At 33.3% G+C, this 24,058-nt stretch overlaps 1 protein-coding gene across 26 annotated transcripts in view; it reads left to right on the forward strand.

Annotated features, from left to right (window-relative positions):
• Positions 1–24,058, forward strand: part of DST (dystonin) — a 488,729-nt gene that overhangs the window by 440,126 nt on the left and 24,545 nt on the right. For all 26 annotated transcript variants that reach the window (XM_005552656.4, XM_005552659.4, XM_005552672.4 and 23 more), the window contains 14 exons: positions 708–830; positions 953–1,054; positions 3,407–3,508; positions 5,795–5,968; positions 6,252–6,407; positions 9,452–9,649; positions 9,998–10,126; positions 12,878–13,048; positions 13,997–14,152; positions 14,643–14,849; positions 17,460–17,579; positions 19,776–19,945; positions 21,253–21,412; positions 23,817–24,011. In XM_005552656.4, the coding sequence (XP_005552713.3) occupies positions 708–830; positions 953–1,054; positions 3,407–3,508; positions 5,795–5,968; positions 6,252–6,407; positions 9,452–9,649; positions 9,998–10,126; positions 12,878–13,048; positions 13,997–14,152; positions 14,643–14,849; positions 17,460–17,579; positions 19,776–19,945; positions 21,253–21,412; positions 23,817–24,011 (2,163 nt within the window). The remainder of the gene's footprint in view (positions 1–707; positions 831–952; positions 1,055–3,406; positions 3,509–5,794; positions 5,969–6,251; positions 6,408–9,451; positions 9,650–9,997; positions 10,127–12,877; positions 13,049–13,996; positions 14,153–14,642; positions 14,850–17,459; positions 17,580–19,775; positions 19,946–21,252; positions 21,413–23,816; positions 24,012–24,058) is intronic.

Below are 24,058 nucleotides of genomic sequence, written 5' to 3' on the forward strand. Positions count from 1 at the left end.
TCTTCATGCAAAGGACTCTGCACATAGTATGATTTACTGTTGCTTATGCCTCTGTCTTTCCTGGTATTCCCTTGAGGGGAATAGCCATATCTGTTTTTCTTTGTATCCCCAGTGCCTGGTTTAGGGCTTGGTTTATGGTTATTCAGTGTTTGTTGAATGAATGAATATATTTAACCAAGAAGATGAAAGCAAAAGTAGGATACTGCCTTTCTGTTGTGATATTTTTGTACCTTACAGGTCCTACCTGGTCCTACCTAGGGTAATGACATAAAATGTAAATCCATAACTAGATTATTCTGTATCTACTAACAGATACATTAATTTGTATAGTTTTTGAATTCATATTTTACTTGTCTATTTCAATGTATATTGTTTGGAAACCAAAATGTCTTTCTAAGCCTTGCAGTATTGTTGATATTTAAAAAAATTTGTTTTGGTATTTGTTAAGGTATTTCTTATTTATCATTTCTTAAATATTATCTTTATAATAAACATTTGGCATTTGTTACTAAAAGGGTGCTGTTTTTCTTTTAAAATATTTTTTATTGAAAAACTTTATTGCAGAAACTTAGAAAACAGAAAGAAAGAAAGAAAAATGATTAGAATGCCACCTTCTAGAAATAACTACCATTGATATTGTTGTGTACTTTTTAAAGTTTTGATGTGGTTTTGCTTAAAATTCAAAGGCTGTCATTTTCTTATTCTAGGCCATAAGGGAAGAAATAGATGGACTACAGGAGGAGCTGGATATAGTTATTAACCTGGGTTCTGAACTCATTGCGGCATGTGGGGAGCCTGATAAACCCATTGTCAAGAAGAGTATAGATGAGGTACAACTGGCTTACTTATGAGAATGGCTTTTAAAAAGTTTTTAGTTAACTAAAATATTTTGTTAAAAGTAGTTGAAAATTTAAAATATGGCACTAAAAGAGTTCTAACATACATCTTGTAGTTAAATTCAGCATGGGATTCTCTAAATAAAGCTTGGAAAGACCGGATTGACAAACTTGAGGAGGCAATGCAGGCTGCCGTTCAGTACCAGGATGGACTGCAGGTAAGGGGATTACAGTGTATGTGCTGGTCTTAGCTGGAAGGAGGAATCATAATAATTGATGTGTACATATTGGCACCACCTCAAGACCTGCCAGTGCATATGCAATTGTGGGCAAATTATTCCTGCAGTTGCCTGTGTATCTCAGTTCATGTTTTGTCTTTTAGAAGATATTTCTGACCTTTCGGATATGTGTAGATTTATATACACATCTAAACACATTTCTGTATACACATTCAGTGAAATTTACTTTGAAAAGAAATATTTTGATTTTTTTAAGTGAAAGTAAATGTTCCCACACAGTATTTTTTATAAATGGCTCAGCACCAGACAGTGAAATGGAACTAAATCTGAATTCTGTTCTGAGTGGAATAAGATGAAAGGAGTAAACACTATCTAAAAATATCACCAAGTTTAACTAAAGTCAGAAGTAAAGAAATTTGATTTGAAGCCAATGTTCTCCATGTACAAAAATAGATTTCTGTTAGGTCATAATCTGGTGTGTAAAAACTGTTTTCTTCTTTTCCATGTATATAATTTGTTTTAATAGTTGTTTTTCACTTAAGGGTTTTTATTCAGTTCATTAACCATTTATAAGGTTTTTTTTTTTATATTAAAAATTCTCCTGTCAGTTGAGGCCAACTTGAGTATATTTCTCTCCCTACCTCCCTTAACCTTGCTCCATTTCCTAACAGGCTGGCAGGAGTTTAATCTTTCATCCTTCTTACCATATGGAAAAAGCTTAAGTATTTCCATAACACTAAGTGAATATTATTTTTAAAGCCCAGATGAGAACATCTTTTCCTTTTTCATTATGCCATTCCATTTCTATATTTGTAAAAATAAATGTCACAGCTAGGCTTTATGCCAGCTGAGAAGTTTTTTGAACTTTGGAAATATATGAAAAATTTTACTACAAATAACACTTTATTTTAATTCTCCCTCCCTCTTCTTCTTTTTTTTTTTTTTTTCTTTTGTAACCTAAGTGATAATTTACTGTTAGGTATCAATGACAAGTAACTAATTCGGGTTCCAGCCTGTCTGTGAGGCTAGGTCATTGTTAAATCATTGAGTTGTGATCTCTTCCATGGCTAGAGGTGGCAATGCCACCACATGCAACCATTTAGGAGGTCACGGGCGAGCCACCATGGCTTGTACAGTCTCATTATCACTACCAGAAAAACAAGGCCTGTCGTAAGTCCTGTCGATCATGTATTAGTAGCATCACCTGTGCTAGCAAAGGGCGGATTGATTTATTAAGTAGCTACAGCGCAGCTAGCTGTAGCTAGATGTCAAAGCTTTGGAAGCTAATTTTCAAGATTTGATTGTAAAGTAAAATATGTTTTATTTCCCGGGTTGCTGCTTAAGTACTTAGTCAGGGTTGGCTAATGATAATTTAAAAATCCAAGATTTATCGCCCTCCTATATGGTTTGGAAACTTCATTAAAATGCAAAATATCCCAGTGCTTTGGGAGGCTGTGGTGGGAGGATCACTTGAGGCCAGGAATTCAAGACCAGCCTGGGAAAGATAGCAAGGTCCTGCCAAAACAAGAGCTGAAGTACCCCATCTACAATTTTTTTTTTTTTTTTTTTAATTAGCCAGCCGTGGTGGCACGTGCCTATAGTCTGAGCTATTTGGAAGACTGATGTAGGAGGATTGCTTGAGCACAGGAGTTTGAGGTTACAGTGAGCTATTTGACTGTGCCACTGCACTCCAGCTTGGGTGACAGAGTAATGGCAAAATGCTTTTATTTTGTATTCATTACCTAAAAAAAAGTGACTTGAACCTTTTTAGACTATTTTTATTACCTAAATAAATAAGAAAAACAGGAGAGTCTAAAACCTGTTATAATTCAGAATAATGATCTTAATACTAATAATTTATATGTGCAGGATTTTAATGCTAATCTAAATAGGATTTAAGGGTTTGAGTCAAATATTTTGCTTAAGTTCTAAACAGTAATTTCTTATTTGAATGAACAAATAGATTTGAATCTTTTTCTTTCATTATATTTATGCAGGCTGCCTTTTAAGCACACATAGTGAAGAATTTTATGTGATTGGATTTTTATAAATGTTTTCAAATAAATTTTTTAGAAGGTCATAATATTTCAAGAATCTGTTGAATAAACAATTTCTTTTGCAAACTTGTATGTATCTATTTCATATTTGGGACAACCATTTTGGTATATTACTGCTTTTACTAATTTAGGTGAACCATGTTAATTTTTTATAAAATAGTCTCATTCCATAATATCTTTTAGATTTATGCTTGTATTTTTCTGTAGTACTTGAAATACTGTAGCAATTTCAAATGTACTGTTGTAACAACACATGGACTATTGTGTCTTTCAGGCAGTATTTGACTGGGTGGATATTGCAGGTGGTAAATTAGCTTCAATGTCTCCAATCGGAACAGATCTTGAAACTGTCAAGCAGCAGATTGAAGAGCTAAAGGTATGTATGGGGGCTAATTTATCGAAGACTTCTTTGCAATTTTAAGTTCTTGATTCACGTAATTTTTTACATAAATTTATTTTACCCAATGTAAGTATGACAGCTTAATTATAAAGCTAGTTTAATGTACATAGTGCTTTCACATACTAAGCAATATATAAGTGCTCTTTAAATAAAGGAAAGAAAATACTATTAATAGTTTTCTTTTTATAGTAAATTAATAACTGTTCATATAGAAAAATCAGAAAATACAAATAAAAAAGAGAAAAACAAATTATTTGAAGTCACCCAAAATGTTATGTACCTAGAGATTACCTTTCTTAGATTTGATTTATAGCTTTTCTGATATCTTCATGTTAGGGACATGGGGGGTGTGTGTGTGTGTGTGTGTGTGTTTGTGTAGGTAGAGAGAGAGATGTATTTAGATAATACTGTAAGGATTTTTATAACTTGTTTAACTTGTTTATTCAGTAGTATATTGTTGTTACTACACTAGTATGTTGTCAATACACCACAGCATCATTTTTCTTTTCCTGATACATATTTTTAATTTTAATTTTTAATTTTCGTGGGTACATAGTAGGGGTATATATCTATGGGTTACATGACATATTTTGATACAGGCATGTAATATATAATAACTACATCAGGGAAAATGGAGGTATCCATTACCTCAAACATTTATCCTTTTTGTTACAAATAATCCAATTATACTCTTTTAGTTAAATTGTACAAAAATTATTTTTGACTCTAGTGACCTTGGCGTGCTAGCAAATACAAGCTCTTGTTCATTCTTTCTATATTTTATACCCATTAACCCAACATTTTTATTTTCTTTAGAGTGTTCTGAGTAATTCATTTAGTCTAACAGGTTAAAAACACATTCATGATATAAGAATGTTTCCCAAAATGATTGATTTGTAAATGTTTGTTGTTTTCCATAGCTGTTCTCTGTAATTTTTGCTTTTGTAATTCTTGATCTGCAGATGTGAAAATGGCAGAACTGTTTCCTCTTTGAATTCCTCTATACCAATAATCATTTATCAAAATGGGATCAGCTATTTCCCTCCCAATTTTAGCTCTCCATATACAGAGACATCACACTGTTTGCAATGAACTTTGCTAGATTTTATGTGAAATATTATCTGGCTTTAAAATTGTAGCATTTTCACATCTAAGTGTGACATAGAATATTTCTTTTAGAAACAAATTTTCTTTTTGAGAATTTTATCGTTATCACTAAATTGAGACTTTTTTTACTTTAATCTGCTCATGTGGCAAACATGTGATATACTTTATGTACAGTTATGGGTGTGGATAATTTATTTTGGATATTTGCATATAGCTCAGTGGTTTTTATACAGCAGCCTGGTTAGAAGTGCTCACTCTGAAATCAGGTTATCTGAGTTTAGGTCCTAGTTCATCCACTTAGGGCATATGAACTCAGTGGTCTTCCTGGTCTCACTAACTGGTCTTACTCCTATGTCTTTAGCTTACATTAAGGATAAAATTATTTCCTCAATAAGTTGGTTGAAAGTAACTTGAACATACCAAGTGCACACTATACCTTTGTTATTATTTTCAAATTATTATTCATGTATTTTTGAACAAAGTTAAGGGACTGCTAGCCATGAATTTTTTACTATTACATATTAAAAGAAATATTTTATGAAAAGACAGTTACCTATTACAAGCAACTGTTTGCTAACCTGTTAGTTGGCAAAGCCAAGATTATTAACTATGTCAGTGACTTAGAAAGTAGGAGAGAGAATAACATTCTATGTCAGCAGTGGGTGAGGCATAGGAATATTAATGAACACAGTACAGCTACAGAAAACATAAAATTATCAGGGATATAGGATGTGTGTAAAAGAGCAGGAAATACTAATTTGAGTTTCTTAAGACTTTTTTTGCTTTCATATGTGTCAACATATATTTCATTTTCTTTCTATAATTTTAAAACTCATTTTTCAAATACATATAAGATATTGGAATAAGTTCAGCCTTGAAATTTAATTTTTTATTGTAGAGAATAAAATGAAATGAAATGTCAAAATTATAAATAGAAACATCTATCTATCCAAAAATACTGAATAAAGAGAAAATATTTTCCTTATTTTTTCATTTACAATTCTTCCATTGGTAAGCCTCATGTGAGATTTTAACTTTGCGTCACCTCTCCTCAGTAAGTAGTGTGAATTAGAATAATGATATAACCAATAGATTTTTTTGTTTGGAGTTAATGATTTTTAATAATATTTTCTTTGTATATCTCTTTTAAAATAGCAATTTAAGTCTGAGGCCTATCAACAGCAGATAGAAATGGAAAGACTGAACCATCAAGCAGAGCTTTTGCTAAAGAAAGTGACAGAAGAGAGTGACAAACACACTGTTCAAGACCCATTAATGGAACTGAAATTGATATGGGATAGCCTGGAGGAGAGAATCATCAACAGACAGGTAAATACCAAGACTTTTCTTAAGAAATTATACATTTTCAATTTCAGATATTAATGTAAAATACTTATTAAAGATAAAATTAGAATTCTTTCTGATTCTCATATATTCTTTTATAACCACGAGGAGCGTCAAACTTAAAACAGAAGGATATGATGATTAGGCTTCATTGGATGTGTTTATGAGATTATGCAGCATGAAACAATTATTTTTTGCCCTTGTTTTATGGACATGTCATTCATAATATCAAATTTACAAATGGATTTTCTTCCCACTTTTTCTGTAGCATAAACTGGAGGGTGCTCTATTAGCGTTGGGTCAGTTCCAGCATGCCCTGGATGAGCTCCTGACGTGGCTGACACACACCGAGGGCTTGTTAAGTGAGCAGAAACCTGTTGGAGGAGACCCTAAAGCCATTGAAATTGAACTTGCCAAGCATCATGTATGTAGCTGTTAATGTATATTATGTTTCTTCTCTGTCCATTTGTAGTGTCATCAGATTTCTCAGATATATTTCTTCTTTATTCATGTTTCAAGTTTATGGTCTTGACACAAGTTCATATTTGACATGTATAACTAAAGGTTAACTACTTAAAACTTAAAATATTATAGTCAAAATATTTTTCTTAAAATATCGTGGTCAAAATATTTTTCTCATTCAAGGCAATTATTATCTAACAAAATAAGGATGAGCAATTTGTGCTAAAGTTTATTAGGGCTGCATGGCAAACACTAAAGATTTAAATCCTTAATTATAGCTGTCATTGTGATAATGTCACCTATTTTTTAAAGTTGTTAGAGATAGCCTAAAATATCATAGGCTGAAAATGTCTTACTGCAGGTTTTATGTATATTTTCACTCTGGGCATCTGTATTTCCATGTCTCTTTCATTTGTAGCTTGTCATTTCTGACGTATTTTTATCTGTCTGTACATCTCTTATTATGTTGGGGCTTATCCCTTAGTCTCCATGTCACTCTTGTCTTTGACTGGATTTTTGTATCTTACTCCTTTTCTTTCTGAATTTTTAAAAATATTTATTATGTTTTAAAAAGCTATGTGTCCTGCACTTGATTTAAAGCTAGTAAGTTGAAAAATTTTTGTTTTAACAGATACATGCAAAGCAATCTTGTATTGTTGTCACCTTTGTGACACTTCTTAATAGATCATTCCCTATCCCTTCAGTCACTAGACTTAATGAATAAAAGATTATGCACAGTAGAGTTTATCCTGGCATTCAACAATCTTTCATAGACTTTGACATTCACATTAATAGTGGTATCTTCAGAGTCCTAAATCCTAAACTAAAATAAATTTTCCTTGATTATCAAATAGGAAATGTCTGAGTATTTTACATATTGATTAACATTTTTTTTTAAAGGTGGGTTTTTAGCCCTTTATGCTGTACAGTTTTTGACTATTCTTGCTTTTGTTCTCCTTCTTTCATACTTCCCCACAGTAATTGTTTCCTAGTTTAAAATTTTATTTTTCTCTTACCTTGTCTGTCTACATTGGTAGTCATTGCCCAGCCATATTTGATTAAACAATTTGGATTTATTTTGCATACTTAATGTTGACATAGAAACTTGTTTCATTATTTAATGTCTACATTATACGTTTGCTTAGAGCCATAATGACTGGTGAGACCAACTGCCTAGCAACACAATATGTTTATTCTCATGGTGTGAGTTTATAGCTGCATTTATATTTTTATAAACCTATTGATTGTCTTAGAACTAACATACATCAGGATAGGAACTTTGTATAATAAGGTAGAGGTGGAAAAATGAGGCACCCTGATCCAGTTATTTAGGTGCGGGACAGGTGAAGACATCTTACTTCTGTTTGTCTCTTTTTAAGTACTTTGAAATGGCTCCTTCTCTCTTTCCTTTTCTCTTTTCTTTGCATTCCTCAAAGATCAAAATTAGAGGACATAAAATTCCCAGCAGAATTACTGGAGGAAGGGACGAATGTTTCTGTTCCTTTCCTGCTTTCTTCTCCTACTCCTAAGCTCTGACTTTGTAGCAGGACTCAGACCATTCAGAAGAATGAATTTTATAGAATTCTCTTTTATATTTTGGCCATGAAAACATTTAACTTTTTGATTTTCAGAGTGATCCTACTCTTAACATACCAAAGTGAATGCTTTCTATAAAGATAACTTCTTACTCAGTTGGTTTTATAGCCTTTGAAAAACACTCCCTAACCAGATGCCTCAGAATATGAATGAAAACAGTCAGAGAAACAGTGATATCAGAGGGTTACTGATATTCACTGAAAATCCTCCCTGGTCTGAATTTCCTTCCAGATGTGTGATGTGTTACATAGGATGGGAGATGATGTTCTTTTTCTTTACTATTGCCAACCCTGAGTCAATGAGTACAGGGTAGGATCAACTTTTACCAACATTAGAGGGAGGTTTCTTCTGCTTTCCAAAAATGTAAGCGTAGCCTCCTTGAAAGGAAACTATTAATATTACTAAGGCTATACTCGTTCAGTAAAAGAAATTGATTTTTTTTAACCTTAGGGTTGCTGTCTGCAACCTAAGTTCCCCCATTTTACTGCATTTAAACATTATTAACCTATTCATATATTTCCACTGTATAAAAGGAAGGCATTATTTGCTGTGTTCTGTAGTAAGCATTTCATTATATATGTTTTCTACTTAAAGAACAACTGAATTTTGGAATGCTGGGTTTAAGTATCTCTGATATAGAGTGTTCGTTTTAGGGCCTTCCAATATTTCAACTTAGCAGTCAATTCCAGTACCCCTCCAATGAGAGAAGGTGAAGGAATATTCTAGAATTTTTTTTTTCTCTTTCAGAATGCTAATTGTGAAATATGGTACTGTATACCTTAGACATGATAGTTTTATATTTGAAAGTGAATATGTAGGAGTAAAAATATATTTTGGTTACTTGACATGAGAATTAAACTAAAATTAGCTTGAACCAAGTGAGAAATCTTAGAACCTTTTAATTATAATCTCTAGATATTTAGTGTCATCAATTGCCAAGTCATTCTAGTGGGAATAACTAGCAAAGTGTTCTTGCCCAGTCATTTCAGGGGACATTGATAGAATAAAGGCATATCCACGAAGGTTGCAAATTTAAGAGAAAGGAAGTTCATCATTTAAAAACTTAATATTAGCCAGCCAGGGCAACATAGTGAGACCACATCTATATAAAAAACAAAACAAAATTAGCCAACCATGCTAGTGTGTGCCTGTAGTCCCAGCTACTTGAGAAGCTGAAATGGGACAATTGCTTGAGCCCAAGTGTTGAGGTTGCAGTGAGCTATAATAGAACCACTGTACTGAAGTCTGGGCGACAGAGTAAGACTCTATCTCTTAAAAAAAATTAAAATTCTACACATATAATGTTTTTTTCTTCCGGATGTTTCATAACCAGAAAGGAAAACAGTTGCATTAAAGCTGATATTAACATGTTACAAACTAGCAAACATGGTGTTATCTTAATATTTTCAGGTGCTCCAAAATGATGTATTAGCCCATCAGTCCACAGTGGAAGCTGTTAATAAAGCAGGAAATGATCTAATTGAATCAAGTGCAGGAGAAGAAGCAAGCAACCTTCAGAACAAGCTACAGGTTTTAAATCAACGCTGGCAAAATGTTTTGGAAAAAACTGAACAAAGGAAGCAGCAGCTGGATGGTGCCTTGCGCCAGGTGAGTAAGATAATAAATTGTGAAAGTTTCTATAGCATTCAAGACCAAAATAGCATGGAATTCTTTTATTAGTTCACAGAGTCCTGTTTAATTTTTATACCTTAAGGAGAGGAGTAAAAATAAGTGAAATAAAGAACAGAACAGCAGAAGAGAACACAGCTTTCTAGTTCTTAGCATAATACTCTTATCTACTAGAGCTCTCCTCATGAAGAAAGGCAACTCTAATGGTACCTGGCTGTTCTTAAGAATGCATAGAGAGGCTTAGCAGGCTGGGATTGTTTGAAGCTTATTTCCTGCTTGAAACTGACAGCGTTTATGGCCCCAACTTAAAACTCCCTATTACTTCAGGCCAAAGGGTTCCATGGCGAAATCGAGGATTTGCAGCAGTGGCTGACTGACACGGAGCGTCATCTGTTGGCATCTAAACCGCTAGGAGGTTTACCGGAAACAGCTAAGGAGCAGCTTAATGTCCATATGGTAAGCAACGTATTTCCTACAGCTTTAGCCTCAGAATAACAAACTGACCATTTTATATGGGCCCTGGCAATACATAAATTATGGGAGAAGGCTTTAAAGGATATAGAGTTTATGGCAGAAATCACTGTATACATGCTAGAAACACACCATTTATTGATTAAAAATTTAAAGTCAGAACCTATTCTTTATTTCAAAGGTTAGTGTGCCAGTATATGAAAAGAGGTTTTAGAATTCTAGACACTTTTTAGACACAAACCTTCCCCCACAAAATGATAAGCTTGTATGGGTAGTACTGTAGCACAGTGTAAATTATAAAATTATTGTGCATTGAAATGTAAACAAAAACCTCTAAAATAATCAGAATGACTTAAAATTATTGTTATAAGCATGATTGTCTCATTTGGTTTCATGGAAGGTTGGAAAATATACTCTTGTTCTGTTAAAAAAAGAAAACTTCCTTGTTTGTTTTAATGGTGATAGAGCTTTATCTTCCACTTCATACTTAGAACAAATACAGACACGAAGAGGAGGCTTCTGTTTTAATTGTCCGGTCTGGAGTATTGTACCTGTGGGCTGTTCCTACCTAGGTCATGTGACACAGTTGGCTCCTAAGAAGGATGAGGAAAAAATGATGAGACTTGAAATACGGGCTTTCTTTCATAGAAATAGGGACTGACAAATTAAATTTAGGCTACGTTGGATTTATTGACATTTTAAATTCATATTCCATTATAATTCAGCACTAGAAGTTCTGAGAGGAAACAGTGTTTCAGATTTTGAAAGAGTCCCCTAATTTTTACATTTGTGAATTTACATCAGAAATTTGTAAAAATATTCAAATACTGATGATTATTATCTTGGGAGATAAAAATAGAAGTACTTAGAAATTTGGCAAAAGAAATGAATCGGTGTACATCAATATATACACTCTTTAATAGAGATATCATATTGTTGTAAGATCTTAATAAAACTGCACTTATTTGGAAATAATTTTGAATTTGGTGATTTGAAGAGGAAGTAACCATCTTGTAGATGTTGTAAAGAAATAAAACAGACTATGACAGTAGGTAGCATCACATTTATTTCACAATCACCATCAGTAGTGTAAGTCCTACTAATTTGGTATACAATTTTCTAGAAATATTTATGGTATACTTATTGTTTTTGAAAGTTACGTGTGTGGTTTTTGTTGTTGTCGTTACTGGTTTTTAGTACCACAGGAGACCTATTTGTTTCACTGGAAAAGTAACAGACTAAATAACTTGTAAGTGCTTATCTTCCTTTTTAAAAAAACCTGAGAGACTTCCAGATAGCTCCTTACTTTCCTGGAAAGTACTTGCACAGCTTTGACAGTGTCCATTAATTATAAGTTTAATGAACTCATGAACAGATAGATGCTTGGGATTATTTTCTAATAATATAAATTTTTTTTTAAATGTTAATTTAGAAGAGTGTAAGAACTTGAAAGCAAAGAACTTATCTTTAGAATACTTTACTTTTAGAAAAATATTCCATTTCAGCTAACTGAGTTTGGGTGGGGTATTTACAATGAATCTTTTGTAACCCTATATAATAAATTATAGAAGTCTGTTTAAATAAGTTTAAATTTGTGATTTAAAGCATTCTAAAGAGTTGTTGATATTTGTAATATCATTTCAATAAAGTTCTTTTGATTTTGTTATGCTAGAAATGAAGAAAAGTACAAAATTTACAATATTAGTTTCCTGAGTTTTTAGCTATATCTGAAAGTTTTGCTTTAGGATTTAAAGGTTTTAGTAGGTGATATTGTAAATACATTTAGATAGGGCTTTTTAAAAAGCTTAATAAATAAATTTTTGAGGTGATGAAAATGTTCTGGAGTTAGTGGTAATCACAAAACCTCGTGAATATAATTTTAAAAACAGTGAATTGTATACTTATAATAGTGAATTTTATATTGTATGAGTTATATCTCAGGTTTTAAAACTTATAAAGTTAGAAATGTAAGTGAGAAATACATAATCTTCCAGTGAGAACTATGATTTAACCCACATTATAGTTAAATAAGTAGAATAGAACAAGTCTTAATGTTTTAAATGAGAAGTAACTGTTGTTTTGTTGGTCTTAAAGTCTGAATTTGTTTAAGCAATATTTTATGTCCTGTATAGAAGATACACACAACATTCTAGTTAGAAGCTTTAGAAATGTTCTAAATGAGAATAATATTTATAGTACCACAAGTTTGATTCTTATAATTCCAGAGTCTGAATAATCAACTTAAATATATTACTGTGCTGGTTATTTACTTTCTGTCCATTGCATGTTTTCTGAGTGCAGAATTAAATTGTACCAATGAAATACTACATTCATTGTACCATAGTACAAGGAGGGATCTATGGGAGCCTCTCATTTTACAGAGGAAGGAATTGAGGCTCAGAGAGGTGAAATTACTTGCCCAAAGTCACAGAACTAACTAATTACTGTGCAGTGAAAGCTTTCTTGACAGCATTTAAACTACTGCTTCAAATCTTAGTATGCCAGAATGGGCTGATAAAGATAACACCATTTTTGAGATTTCTCAGTAGACAGGGTATGACTGTAGGTTTAGTTGTTGTTTCAATGTAGTGAAAAATGTAAATGTGTCAGGGTTGCTCTGAGAGAGCAAACAGAGATGAATATATGATGAGGGGCTTGGGACTAATGACCTAGAAAAATAGAACTCTTAAATTTTACTTTCTTAAAGTGATATAACTTGAGGGTATCCCAATTTAGGAAGTCTGTGCCGCCTTTGAAGCTAAAGAAGAAACATATAAGAGTCTGATGCAGAAAGGCCAGCACATGCTTGCAAGATGCCCAAAATCTGCAGAGACAAATATTGACCAAGACATAAATAACTTGAAAGAAAAATGGGAATCGGTGGAAACCAAACTCAATGAAAGGAAAGTATGTACTTTGATTAATATAATGGAATCAGTGTTTTAGTTTTTCCATTGCTTGGACATTGCCTTATTTCTGAGTAGAGCTATCAGCAGTAGAACTTTCAGTGATTCATGTTTAAACATTTTTTTTGTATATATTCAGATATTTCCTGGGGTTAGTTGAAAATAATATTCTATTTTAACATGAGAACAGATTTAAAGGGGGATATATTCAAAAACAAAGATATGGATCGAATGTTACTAAGGTATATTTTTAAATGTTAAGAACTACTCAAATTCTGGACCATTAAATAATTAATTCTATTTTAGTCTGATTTGTTTAATCGAATTAAACAAAAAGCTGTATGTATATGGGGGAGGGAGGGAGGGAGGGAAAGCAAGAGAGTGAGATGATTGTATATATTCTTTTAAGTACTTACATTTAAAATTTAAGTACTTACATTTTCATCCATGAGAATGGATTAAAATGTATATTAAATTATGAATATGTTTTTGTTACTTTTTTAAAACCACAAAAATGACAATCTAAGGAATCTCAATATTGCTATTCAATGAAAAAAACAATAGGCTAGAAATATGAGATTATATGCCATCACTGATGGAGCATAAAGTATATTTCATAATATTTTGAGCCCCCAAATTAATTGTATAAATATCAACTTTTCTTTTTATAGATTGTAGTTGTGTTCTTTGGTTAGTTTCCAAAAAACATGCTTTAGTGTATATTAAATTTTTTCTAGTTACAGTAAGATGCTGCTTACTAGGCTTAAAGGGTTTTGGTTTGCCAGTATTTTAGTGAGGCCCATTACGTTTATAAGATATTTAGTTAATATATTAATAGATATGCATAAAGTGGGGATAGGAGAGGAATCTGCCAGAGAATGTTTAAACTGAAACAAACAAAATAACCAAGGCCCTTAAACATCACATACTAAACAATCTGTTCTTGCAGACTAAACTGGAAGAGGCTCTCAACTTGGCAATGGAGTTCCACAATTCTCTCCAAGACTTCATCAACTGGCTTACTCAGGCTGAACAGACCCTAAATGTAGCTTCTCGGCCAAGTCTTATTTTGGATACTGTCTTATTTCAAATTGACGAACACAAGGTATGTAGTGAGTCAAATAGATAGGATTCTCCTTTCAGACACCAGGCCTTTTTTTTTTTTTTTCCCCCCCCGAGACTGAGTCTCACTGTAGTGGTGCAATCTTGGCTCACTGCATCCTCTGCCTCCCGGTTCAAGCGATTCTTGTGCCTCAGCCTCCCCACAGGTAGCTGGGACTACAGGCGCCCACCACCATGCCTGCCTAATTTTTGTATTTTTAGTAGAGATGGGATTTCACCATGTTTGCCAGGCTGGTCTTGAATTCCTGACCTCAAGTGATCCTCCCGCCTCAGCCTCCAAAAGTGCTGATCTCAGGCATGAGCCACTGTACCTGGCTGACAGCAGGCCTTTTTAAACTCAAAAGAATGCATTTGGTATTTTGAAAGCTTTTGTTTGGCCTTTAAAACAATTTCAGGCTTATGACACCAGAAGCATTTTTAATACTGATCTGATTTTCATTTGTTTCTACTTACGTCCTTTTTTTCTGGGAAAGGTTTTTGCCAATGAAGTAAATTCTCATCGTGAGCAGATAATAGAACTGGACAAAACTGGAACCCACCTAAAATATTTTAGTCAGAAACAAGATGTTGTTCTAATCAAGAATCTACTTATCAGTGTACAAAGTCGATGGGAAAAAGTGGTTCAACGGTTGGTAGAGAGAGGAAGATCTTTGGATGATGCAAGGAAGAGAGCCAAGCAGGTAATAATCCTTTGGAAAAATTCTTCTAAACTTGTCAATAAATCACTTCTAGCTGTTGAAATATATGTTATGGATGTACTTTTATCGCAGGCTGTATTAGGCATAACAATCATGGCATGGTGCCATCGTGGTTCTTTCCTGAGAGGTCTGTGGCCTCAATTTGGATGCTGACATCACTTTTTGACCTGGCAGCAACTTCAGCCCCTGGGGACTAATCTTAAGAAGACTGATTACAGCTTGACTTTATAGACAGGCTATTATCATTGAGGCCCAGAAAGAAGCTCAGAATTTTTTTTTATTGGGTTTGTTTTCTTTTTCTTTGTCCTTTTGACCTCCATTCTCATAATCAGAGTGAGACATCATACTTCATTGTATTGCTACCTTTTGTGTAGTTCCTAAGCCAGACTTTCTTCACAAGCTATCAGTGCTGAGAGCCAGACATGGAGCCCTCCCGACAGCTTTCTGAAGGGTCATATTCTCTGTCTGAGTTGGTCGGCACTCCCCACCTCTCTGAACACTTGTTGACAGACCTTCATTTCTTTTCTAATATTTTGAGCAGATAATAGAGCACCATCTCACTTTGAAATTAATTTTTTTAATCTTTTGGGGCCACTTTAAAATTTTAATCTAGGGAATTTCACAAATTTCACAAAGAACTCTCCTTACTCCCTTTACCTGTTATTAGCATTCCATTCTAGACTAAACACAAAGAGGTAAAGTTATGCAATCTCTGTGTATCTTTGTACTCCATGGAAGAGAGAGATGTACCTACCTTGCTTGACAAATATATATATTTTTAAATCTTTGATTCTTACTAGAAATTTAGTGTAATATTGTAGGAGGATTTTACAATTACTTTTTGCCTCAGTCAGCTGCAATTTTCCAGCCTTAGTGTTATACCCCATTGTTTTGAGGAGTTAGGTTCAATTGGGTGATGTAAAAAGACGTCATGAGAGTCAAGTGTTTCAGTGTTTAATGCTAACAGTACAAATGTTTAAAGGTTTTAGAAATGACAAATTGCACTGTTATAGCATTATACACCGTAGACCCCATTTTGAATGGGAGGTGTGAAATGTTCAATGTTACAGATGAGTCACTGGGATAGACTCGGTTTCTAATGTTTCTTTAAGACAGTATTAATTCTGAGCCTGACACTTTTCTCTCCACATTATGTGGTGCAATAGCATGTGTAGTGCAGGCATTTCTTGACTTATGAACATCAATTTATAAATGTTTCTTGGGTATCAGTAGCCAGTTGCTCATCTTTTTCCTGCTTTCTTGATTTAATCAATTTTATTTTCTTATTTTGTCTAATTAACTTTATAAATATTTGCTACTGTTTTTAGTGCAAATGTAGAGCATTTCCTCTATTTATATGGCTTAAAAATAGTTTTGAAAGCAGAACCAGCCTCAGAACTTGTGCATTTGTATCATTGACCTTACCATCCAACTGTTATAGCCTGTATTATTTGGAGTCAAGCTACCTAACACCTTGACTCGCTGTTTCTTCAATTTATTTCTTCTTATTCTAATATCTCAGTTTTTGGCTCAGATATTGATCATACTTCTCTGACTTCCACAATTCATGTGTCTATTCTAGTTTCCATTTTTCCATGTTTAAATTGATTAAAGTTGTGAGAGGGATATGAAGGTTTGTAATGAGATGATCTCCAGAGAGCCCTTACAGTTTTGTGAGTCTGTGTCCTTAATCTGCTCTTATTGTTAAATATCTTGTTGTTATTTCATTATTTATGTGCTTTGGTATACAATAGATTTAATTTTGATTACTAAATTTTTTGTTAGGTATCTGTTCACTTAAGCTTATTGTGATATAATTTATAACCAATTTCACAATTGTATCAGAAAATAGTACCTGGTGGTTCTTTATGGCGAACAGAAAACTGTGCTCAAAATCAAATATGTATAGTACTAGAATGTTTGCAAGGTTATAAATGCCAAAGAGAATAACATTTTGTTAGAACCCAAATATTGTGGCTGCTCAGACATTTAAAACCAATATGTGAGGCATAGGCATTAATTTGAGGATTTTGATAGCAGCAATAAAGATGTTGAAATATCTTTGCATTAAATAGGAATGCAATGGTGTCTTTTTTGTTTTTGCTACTTTAAAAAATCAATTTACAAGCTTTATAGTTCCCCCTCCCCATTTTTGTTCCTTTTTCTTAACATAGGGATTAAATTCCCTAGGAGTAAACCCAGATCTGTCAACAGACAGCAGTAAACAACAACAACAATAAAAATACAAAACATTTTCTGAGAGTTTATGTTAATTATTGAACAAGAAGAAAGTATAAGGAAGAAGTTCTTTCTGGAGCTTCCTAACTTATTTCTAGGCTCTTTTAGAGCTGATATGTTGAATGAATTAAAACGAAGTGACAGTGGGGCACAGCCACCAATAATGCTAAGCATTATCAAGACTTTTTTTGTAATTTGCCAATGAAAGCATTACTTTTTTCTTCTTCAGTGGAAATTTTGAAATAACAATTTTCAGCATTTTCATTACTATTAATCTCTGTCTTAAAACTATACTAGGTCTCAAGTATAATATGCTTAAAAAAGTTTCAGACAAAGATGTGAATTTCTTTCCAGTTCCATGAAGCTTGGAGTAAACTTATGGAGTGGCTGGAAGAGTCAGAAAAGTCTTTGGATTCTGAACTGGAAATAGCAAATGATCCAGACAAAATAAAAACACAACTTGCACAACATAAGGTAGGTCCATAATTAAGAAGAGCATATTGTCTCATTATATAGTTCAAGATCACTTTAAAATCCTTGCTTCATCACGTGTTTATTCATCACTAAAGAAAAAAAGCTGTCCAATGTGAACCTATATTAAATTTAAAACCTATTGCTCTTCATGTTAGTCGTGTTGCAGTATCTTTACTCTTCAGTGACCATTTCATTAATGATTCCAAGGTTAATTGTTAAAAAGAAAAACATACAAAATAAAAATGGAAGTCATCTACATTCTAAAACATATAAAGGATTTGTAGTGGTTTTGAACATTGGCATTTCAGTTTTTCATGATAGCTGTCTTTTTCTGTACTTTCTTTGACAGACAAAATAGCACCTTGAAGATAATTCTATAGAAAAAGTAATAGATATTTGAAATATAGATTCTTTTAAACAATAGAATGAGAAAAATTGGTTGCCCGTACCTAAATTCAAAATTAATATTTTATTGTGTTTGTGCACATATAAAATTACACCCAACCTCAAAGATATCCAAAGACATGTTTATATAGACTAGAAAAGCATGTAGAAACACTGTTTTTTAAATATTTTCTACCTTTTCTATGTCTATCACATTTTATACCTACCGCATAACATTCAAAGAGCATTCCCTCCCACCCTTCTCAGCTCTTTTGAATTTGGATTTCTATGTAATTCTATTTATAAAGTGACCCTACCAGCCGTCAGGGTGAGGATGTGGGTAAAAGGAGAGTGATTCTTGCAAAGGGTTTTACAATTTTAGGCATGTACATATAAATTATCGCTTGAAACATGATAATTTTAAAAGACTGGAAAAATTGGGCTGATAAAAATTTTATCATTATCAGGAGGAAATCCTGGCCATCATCTTCACACAGGTGGCTGCTTCCATCAGTGGGTCTAACCTTTGGAGGTCATGATTAGAGGGATGGGAGGAAACATATTGAGCATCTGCTCTCTGGCCAGATGAGGGCTAATGAATGGCTTGCTCTGCTGGCACCCTTTGTGAGCTGCCACATTCAATATTGGGAGCACAGTGACAGTGAACAGCACCTTCCTTCCTTCCCCTCTGATAGCGAAATGAGAGCTTCCTTCTCAAAATAGAATGCTTTATTTGAACTTGAACATGGATGTTGTATCATGTAGTCTTATGAAAGTGTATTGCATAGTCCTATAAATAAGAATATCTACCTTTTTAGAGTCTCTGTTTGGCAACAGTGATGTGTATTCAACCATAACACTTTTTGTATGTCTGCTTTGTGAAGAAAATCTCTGTCAATACCATGGTTCTATAACATTGGCATTCTGTTTAGAATAACACGAAAAAAATATTTATGGATAACAAACTGTAGAAATAATGTGATTATAATTGTGTTGTCTATTACTTAGAAATTTCCAGATGCACTTGCCTATTACCCATGACAAACTAAATAATTTAGTCATATTAAAACATTTTAAAGTATGTAGCTTTTAAAGGCAGTAAAAACTTCTTAGGTAACTATAACCTTGAGATTATTTTAGAAAATTGTACCTTTGCATAGCATTTTACTATCTAAGGTAATTTTAATTTGCTACAAGGATTGAGAATCACTATATTAATGTTTCCATTATATTTTATGAGTTTGTAAGCTTCCCATTAAGTTGACCTTTCTTTGTTCTCATTCCTGCTATTGGATATTCAGTAGCAGTTATCTCATTCTTTCTACTCTTCCTGTTGAGTATTTATAAACATCTACTAGGTGTAAGATGATAATGAGAGGTCTACAAAGACAATGTCCCTGCTCTATAAAAGCTTATAATTGAGTTGTGTAGAAAGACTATACAGATGTTCCTCAACTTACAATGAGTTTTTATCCCCATAAACGTGCTGTAAATTGAAAATTTTGTAAATCAAAAATGCATTTAATACAACTAACATTAGCTTACAATAGAACAAGATCATCTAACACAAATCCTGTTTCTATAGCAAAGTATTGAATACTCAGGTAATTTATTGAATACATGACTGAAGTATGGTTTCTACTGAATCCCTATGACTTTTGTACCATGGTAAAGTCAAAAAATCCTAAGTCATCATAAGTCAGGGACTGTCTATAATTCATCTCCGTTTATTAGGAATGCCTCTGTTAATGCCTCTTACCTATTTATCAGTCCCAAGAAGAAATGCACGTATTTTTCTTGTTAAATGTATAGGAGTTTCAGAAATCACTCGGAGCCAAGCATTCTGTCTACGACACCACCAACAGGACTGGACGTTCTCTGAAGGAGAAAACCTCCCTGGCTGATGACAACCTGAAACTGGATGACATGCTGAGTGAACTTAGAGACAAATGGGATACCATATGTGGAAAATCTGTGGAAAGGTAAAATGTTCTTTAAGACAGTTTGGTTACTCTGTAGACCTCTTTCAAATACACAGTAATGGTGCTTTGCAGGGACATTTCAAAAACCTTAAATATTTTCTTTGCCTAAGGAACTTCTGCTTGTCCTAAGTACCCCACACAAATATCATCTGCATTTGAAGACTTTGCTGTTCATTATTTTTAACTACTCATTACAATAAAAAGTGATATCATTGTCCAAGCTTCTGCCATCTCACACCTGACTACACCCACTGCTTCTGACTCGTCTTCCCACGTCCACCTTTATCACTTCTTTAACTCAATTTCTACGTAACTACTAGGATTGTCTCTTAAAAATGTAAATGGAATCTTGTCATTCCCCTCCTTCATACCGTTTGGTGACTTACTACTGGGCATGCATTGAAACATAGGCTTCTTAATGTGATGTGCAAGGTACCACTCATCTGGCCCCAGCATTTCTTTCTAACTCCATCTACCCTTTTTTGATCTCCCTCTTTCTTATTACATTTCCATGAAAACCCAAGACGTATTTCAAAAATTTTAAGTAATTAAGTACAATAGTAGTAGAGTTGAAATATCTTGTACATGTTTCCAAATTTTCCTGTTGATCCTTAATCCTAATGATTTTTGTCAGCATCAAGATTAAATAGGTTATATTCAGTTCTAGGGAACTCAGTAAGTTTTTGTCATGTTAGTTTTTTAAAAATCTTAAATTCCTGAGCCACAAAATTTTACTTACCTTTTCCAGTATTGTATATATGGTTTTATTTACAACATTTTTGAAAAGACAAAATAATGAAGTCATGACAAACAGATCAATGAATGCTAGGGGCTTGAAGACAGGGACAAGGTGTGTCTATAAAGAGACAGCATGAGGGAGAGTTTTGGGATGGTTGAACTGTTCTGGATCTTGATTGTGGTGATGGTTACATGAATCTATATATGTGTTAAAATGTATAGAAGTGTATATGAAAAAATGTCAAGTATACTGCCTGAGAATCTAAAACAAAATTTTAAAAATATTTGAACAATTTAAAAGGTCGATTTTTATAAAGAAACATGAAGAGTCCATGGTTTCCAAAGGTGGGAATTTTCCTGGAACAGATGCCGTGTATTTAAGGAATAAAAAAGAAAGTTTAGAAAAGTTTTGGGGTTTTTTCTAAGAAGAGCAAAGAAGCAACAATGAATACCAATATACTGCTCTTCCTCTTGAGTACCACTCAGCCTTCATCAATTAATTTTAGATGTTCAGATATATGAGTGGCTTTTTTTGTTGCAAGGATCAATTTTTCTACCTTTTTCCCTAGACAAAACAAATTGGAGGAAGCCCTGTTATTTTCTGGACAATTCACAGATGCCCTACAGGCTCTCATTGATTGGTTGTATAGAGTTGAACCCCAGCTGGCAGAAGACCAACCTGTTCATGGAGACATTGATTTAGTGATGAATCTGATCGATAATCACAAGGTAATGTTATCTGGGGCATTTTATTTTATCTTGTTTGATTACTCTGAGTGTATAAGAAAATATGAACCATTTAAAATAGCTTTTAAAATCAGGAGACTATAGATCATATGACATAACAGTCTTTATTTTTGAAATATGTGTCTGAGCAGAACCTGGAAGCTACCTTTAAAAGTGATGGGGAAATATTATTTAGTGTCAGTGAAATACTTTTGTTTTTAATTACCAGATCTAAAACCTTTTTAGAACTTGGAAAGTGATTTCATTCTCTGGTGCTTTAAAACAGATTTCAAGAATGTTTTACTGTCTTTAGTTATGCACTTAAACAATTATGTAATAAAATTTAAAATAATTCATTCAGTGACCTGACACTAAGTTATTGCATAAGTGTGTAGATTTGTGACATGATCCGTGGGGGTCATGACCAACTGCTTTTAAAAATATGGAACCAAAACTGTTTTAACCTTGCCCCTTGAACTATAGCAATTTATGAGTCAGCAGCATGTGCTATGAGGGATTTGATTATTGTTTACTTCAAGAAAACTGGCTTTCTTGAAATCTCCTGATATATTTATGTTAAACTGTCATGTCACGTAAATCAAAGGTAATATTCAAGGTGTCCAGCTAAGTGTAAGGTCCTAAATTATGATCAAATCATATAAACAACTTAGCCTGGAAACAATATGAAGCATAGTACTAATTTAGAATAGTTGTGTCGGAGTTGACTTTATATAAAAACATCTTACATCACTCTACTTGAATTTATCTTGTATTTCCTCTGTCTAGTGTTTGAGTTCAGAAAACTTATTTCATTTGTAATGTTCTCTTTATACTGGTTATGCTATTTTGATCTTACCATTCTTTTTAAAATAGTCTTATTGCATATTTATTTTCCCTTTTTTCTTTCTATTCTATCGTTATACCCATAAGAGAGTTTGTTACACTCAAAAAGTGAAACAAACTAAATTAAAATAAAATAAAAGAATAAATAAAGAACAACGGTTAGGTCTACAAAAGCTAAAAATTTAAAAATTACATGGCTTTGCTTATATTGAAATAAATATTTTGTGTATGGTTAATACTTCTCTATTTCCTGGCATTTATTCAATGAGTAATGAATAGCGTAATGTTACTTTTTACATAAATGCCATTTCTGTAAACTCACTGTCTAAATATTTAGTACTCTAGGTAATTGCCAGATCTTTTATATATTAAAGGTCATCAAGAATGAATGAATCATTTAGCATTAGTAATACAACTGGAAGGCTCAAGAAGTTTAAGTATGCAAAATGCTTTGGAAAGTCTGCTGAAAACTATTGGACTAGTCCTATCATAAATGGAATATTTAAATACTGTACCATTTGCACATGTGTTTATGTGTGTGTGTGAATGTGTGTATTGGTGTATATGTGCGCATTTGTATCTATCTGCAGGCATATCATAACTGTTAGAGTTGAATCCGTCAAATAATCACTTTTGTGATAGGCTCACTTTTGTGAATGATCTGAGTATCAGAATAGAAACCTATAGATAAGGCCAAATGGTAACATTCATTTATGATGATTTTTTTAAAAACTCATTAATTTCGTTGTGACAGAGTGTTGGTTATTAATGTTTGAAAGATCTAGTTGCATACACAGATTCTTGGATCAAAAATAAAGAGCACTGGGCTCACTTCTTAGATCAGTCTGTGGCCAAAATAAATCAATTTAATTTCTGGCACATCAAAGTTTGTCAAAATTAGGCAGGAGAAAAAAAAAAAAAACAACCCAGAAACTTTTCCTCTAAGGTGAAAGACGGGGATTTAAGCCTCTAAAATTTGACATTATGAGTTAGTACCTAATATATTATGAAAGACCAAGGAGTTTTGTAGGAGTCAAGGACCGTCTGCCAACTTCCTATGGAATTCCCTGCCATTATCTCTAAGAACTCCATGGTACACACATCAGGATTGTTTAGTCCTCTGTTAGCTTCTTAGGTACATCTCTTAGAGTAGTGCCGAAGCCAGGATCATTTGGAATTCACACTAATTATTTGAGAGGAATTGGGACACCATATTAAAGAATCATTAAAAAAAGGAATCTGATGCATTGTTTTATGAAATTGAAATAAAGAAGGCTGGCTGCCATTATTTAAATCCAATATGTCATTTTAAAATAAGGTAATCTCGTTTTCTCACGAGAATGTGATAGGACTGAATAAATGTATACAAGACTATTCTTGATGATGCTCAAATAGGAGTAGTGTGTCGTTTATCTTCTGAAGATGCTGCCAGAAATATGGTTATTGAACTTTAGGTCTTAGATATCTGTACATGATGTTATATGCACATATATATCTCAAACAGTATGTGTTACTGTTTTGGTTTTGTAATTAAAAATAATTTTTCAAAATATGGTCTTCTTAGGCCTTCCAAAAAGAGTTGGGGAAGAGGACCAGCAGTGTGCAGGCCCTGAAGCGCTCAGCCCGAGAACTCATAGAAGGCAGTCGGGATGACTCCTCCTGGGTCAAAGTCCAGATGCAAGAATTAAGCACACGCTGGGAGACCGTGTGTGCACTTTCCATATCAAAGCAAACGCGGTTAGAAGCAGCCCTGCGTCAGGTAAAAACCATGTAAATGAGAGCTGGGTGTAATGGGAAAAGTATTGA

Source organism: Macaca fascicularis, chromosome 4 (genome assembly GCF_037993035.2).
Source record: "Macaca fascicularis isolate 582-1 chromosome 4, T2T-MFA8v1.1".
In the NCBI taxonomy this organism is placed as follows: Eukaryota; Metazoa; Chordata; class Mammalia; order Primates; family Cercopithecidae; genus Macaca; species Macaca fascicularis.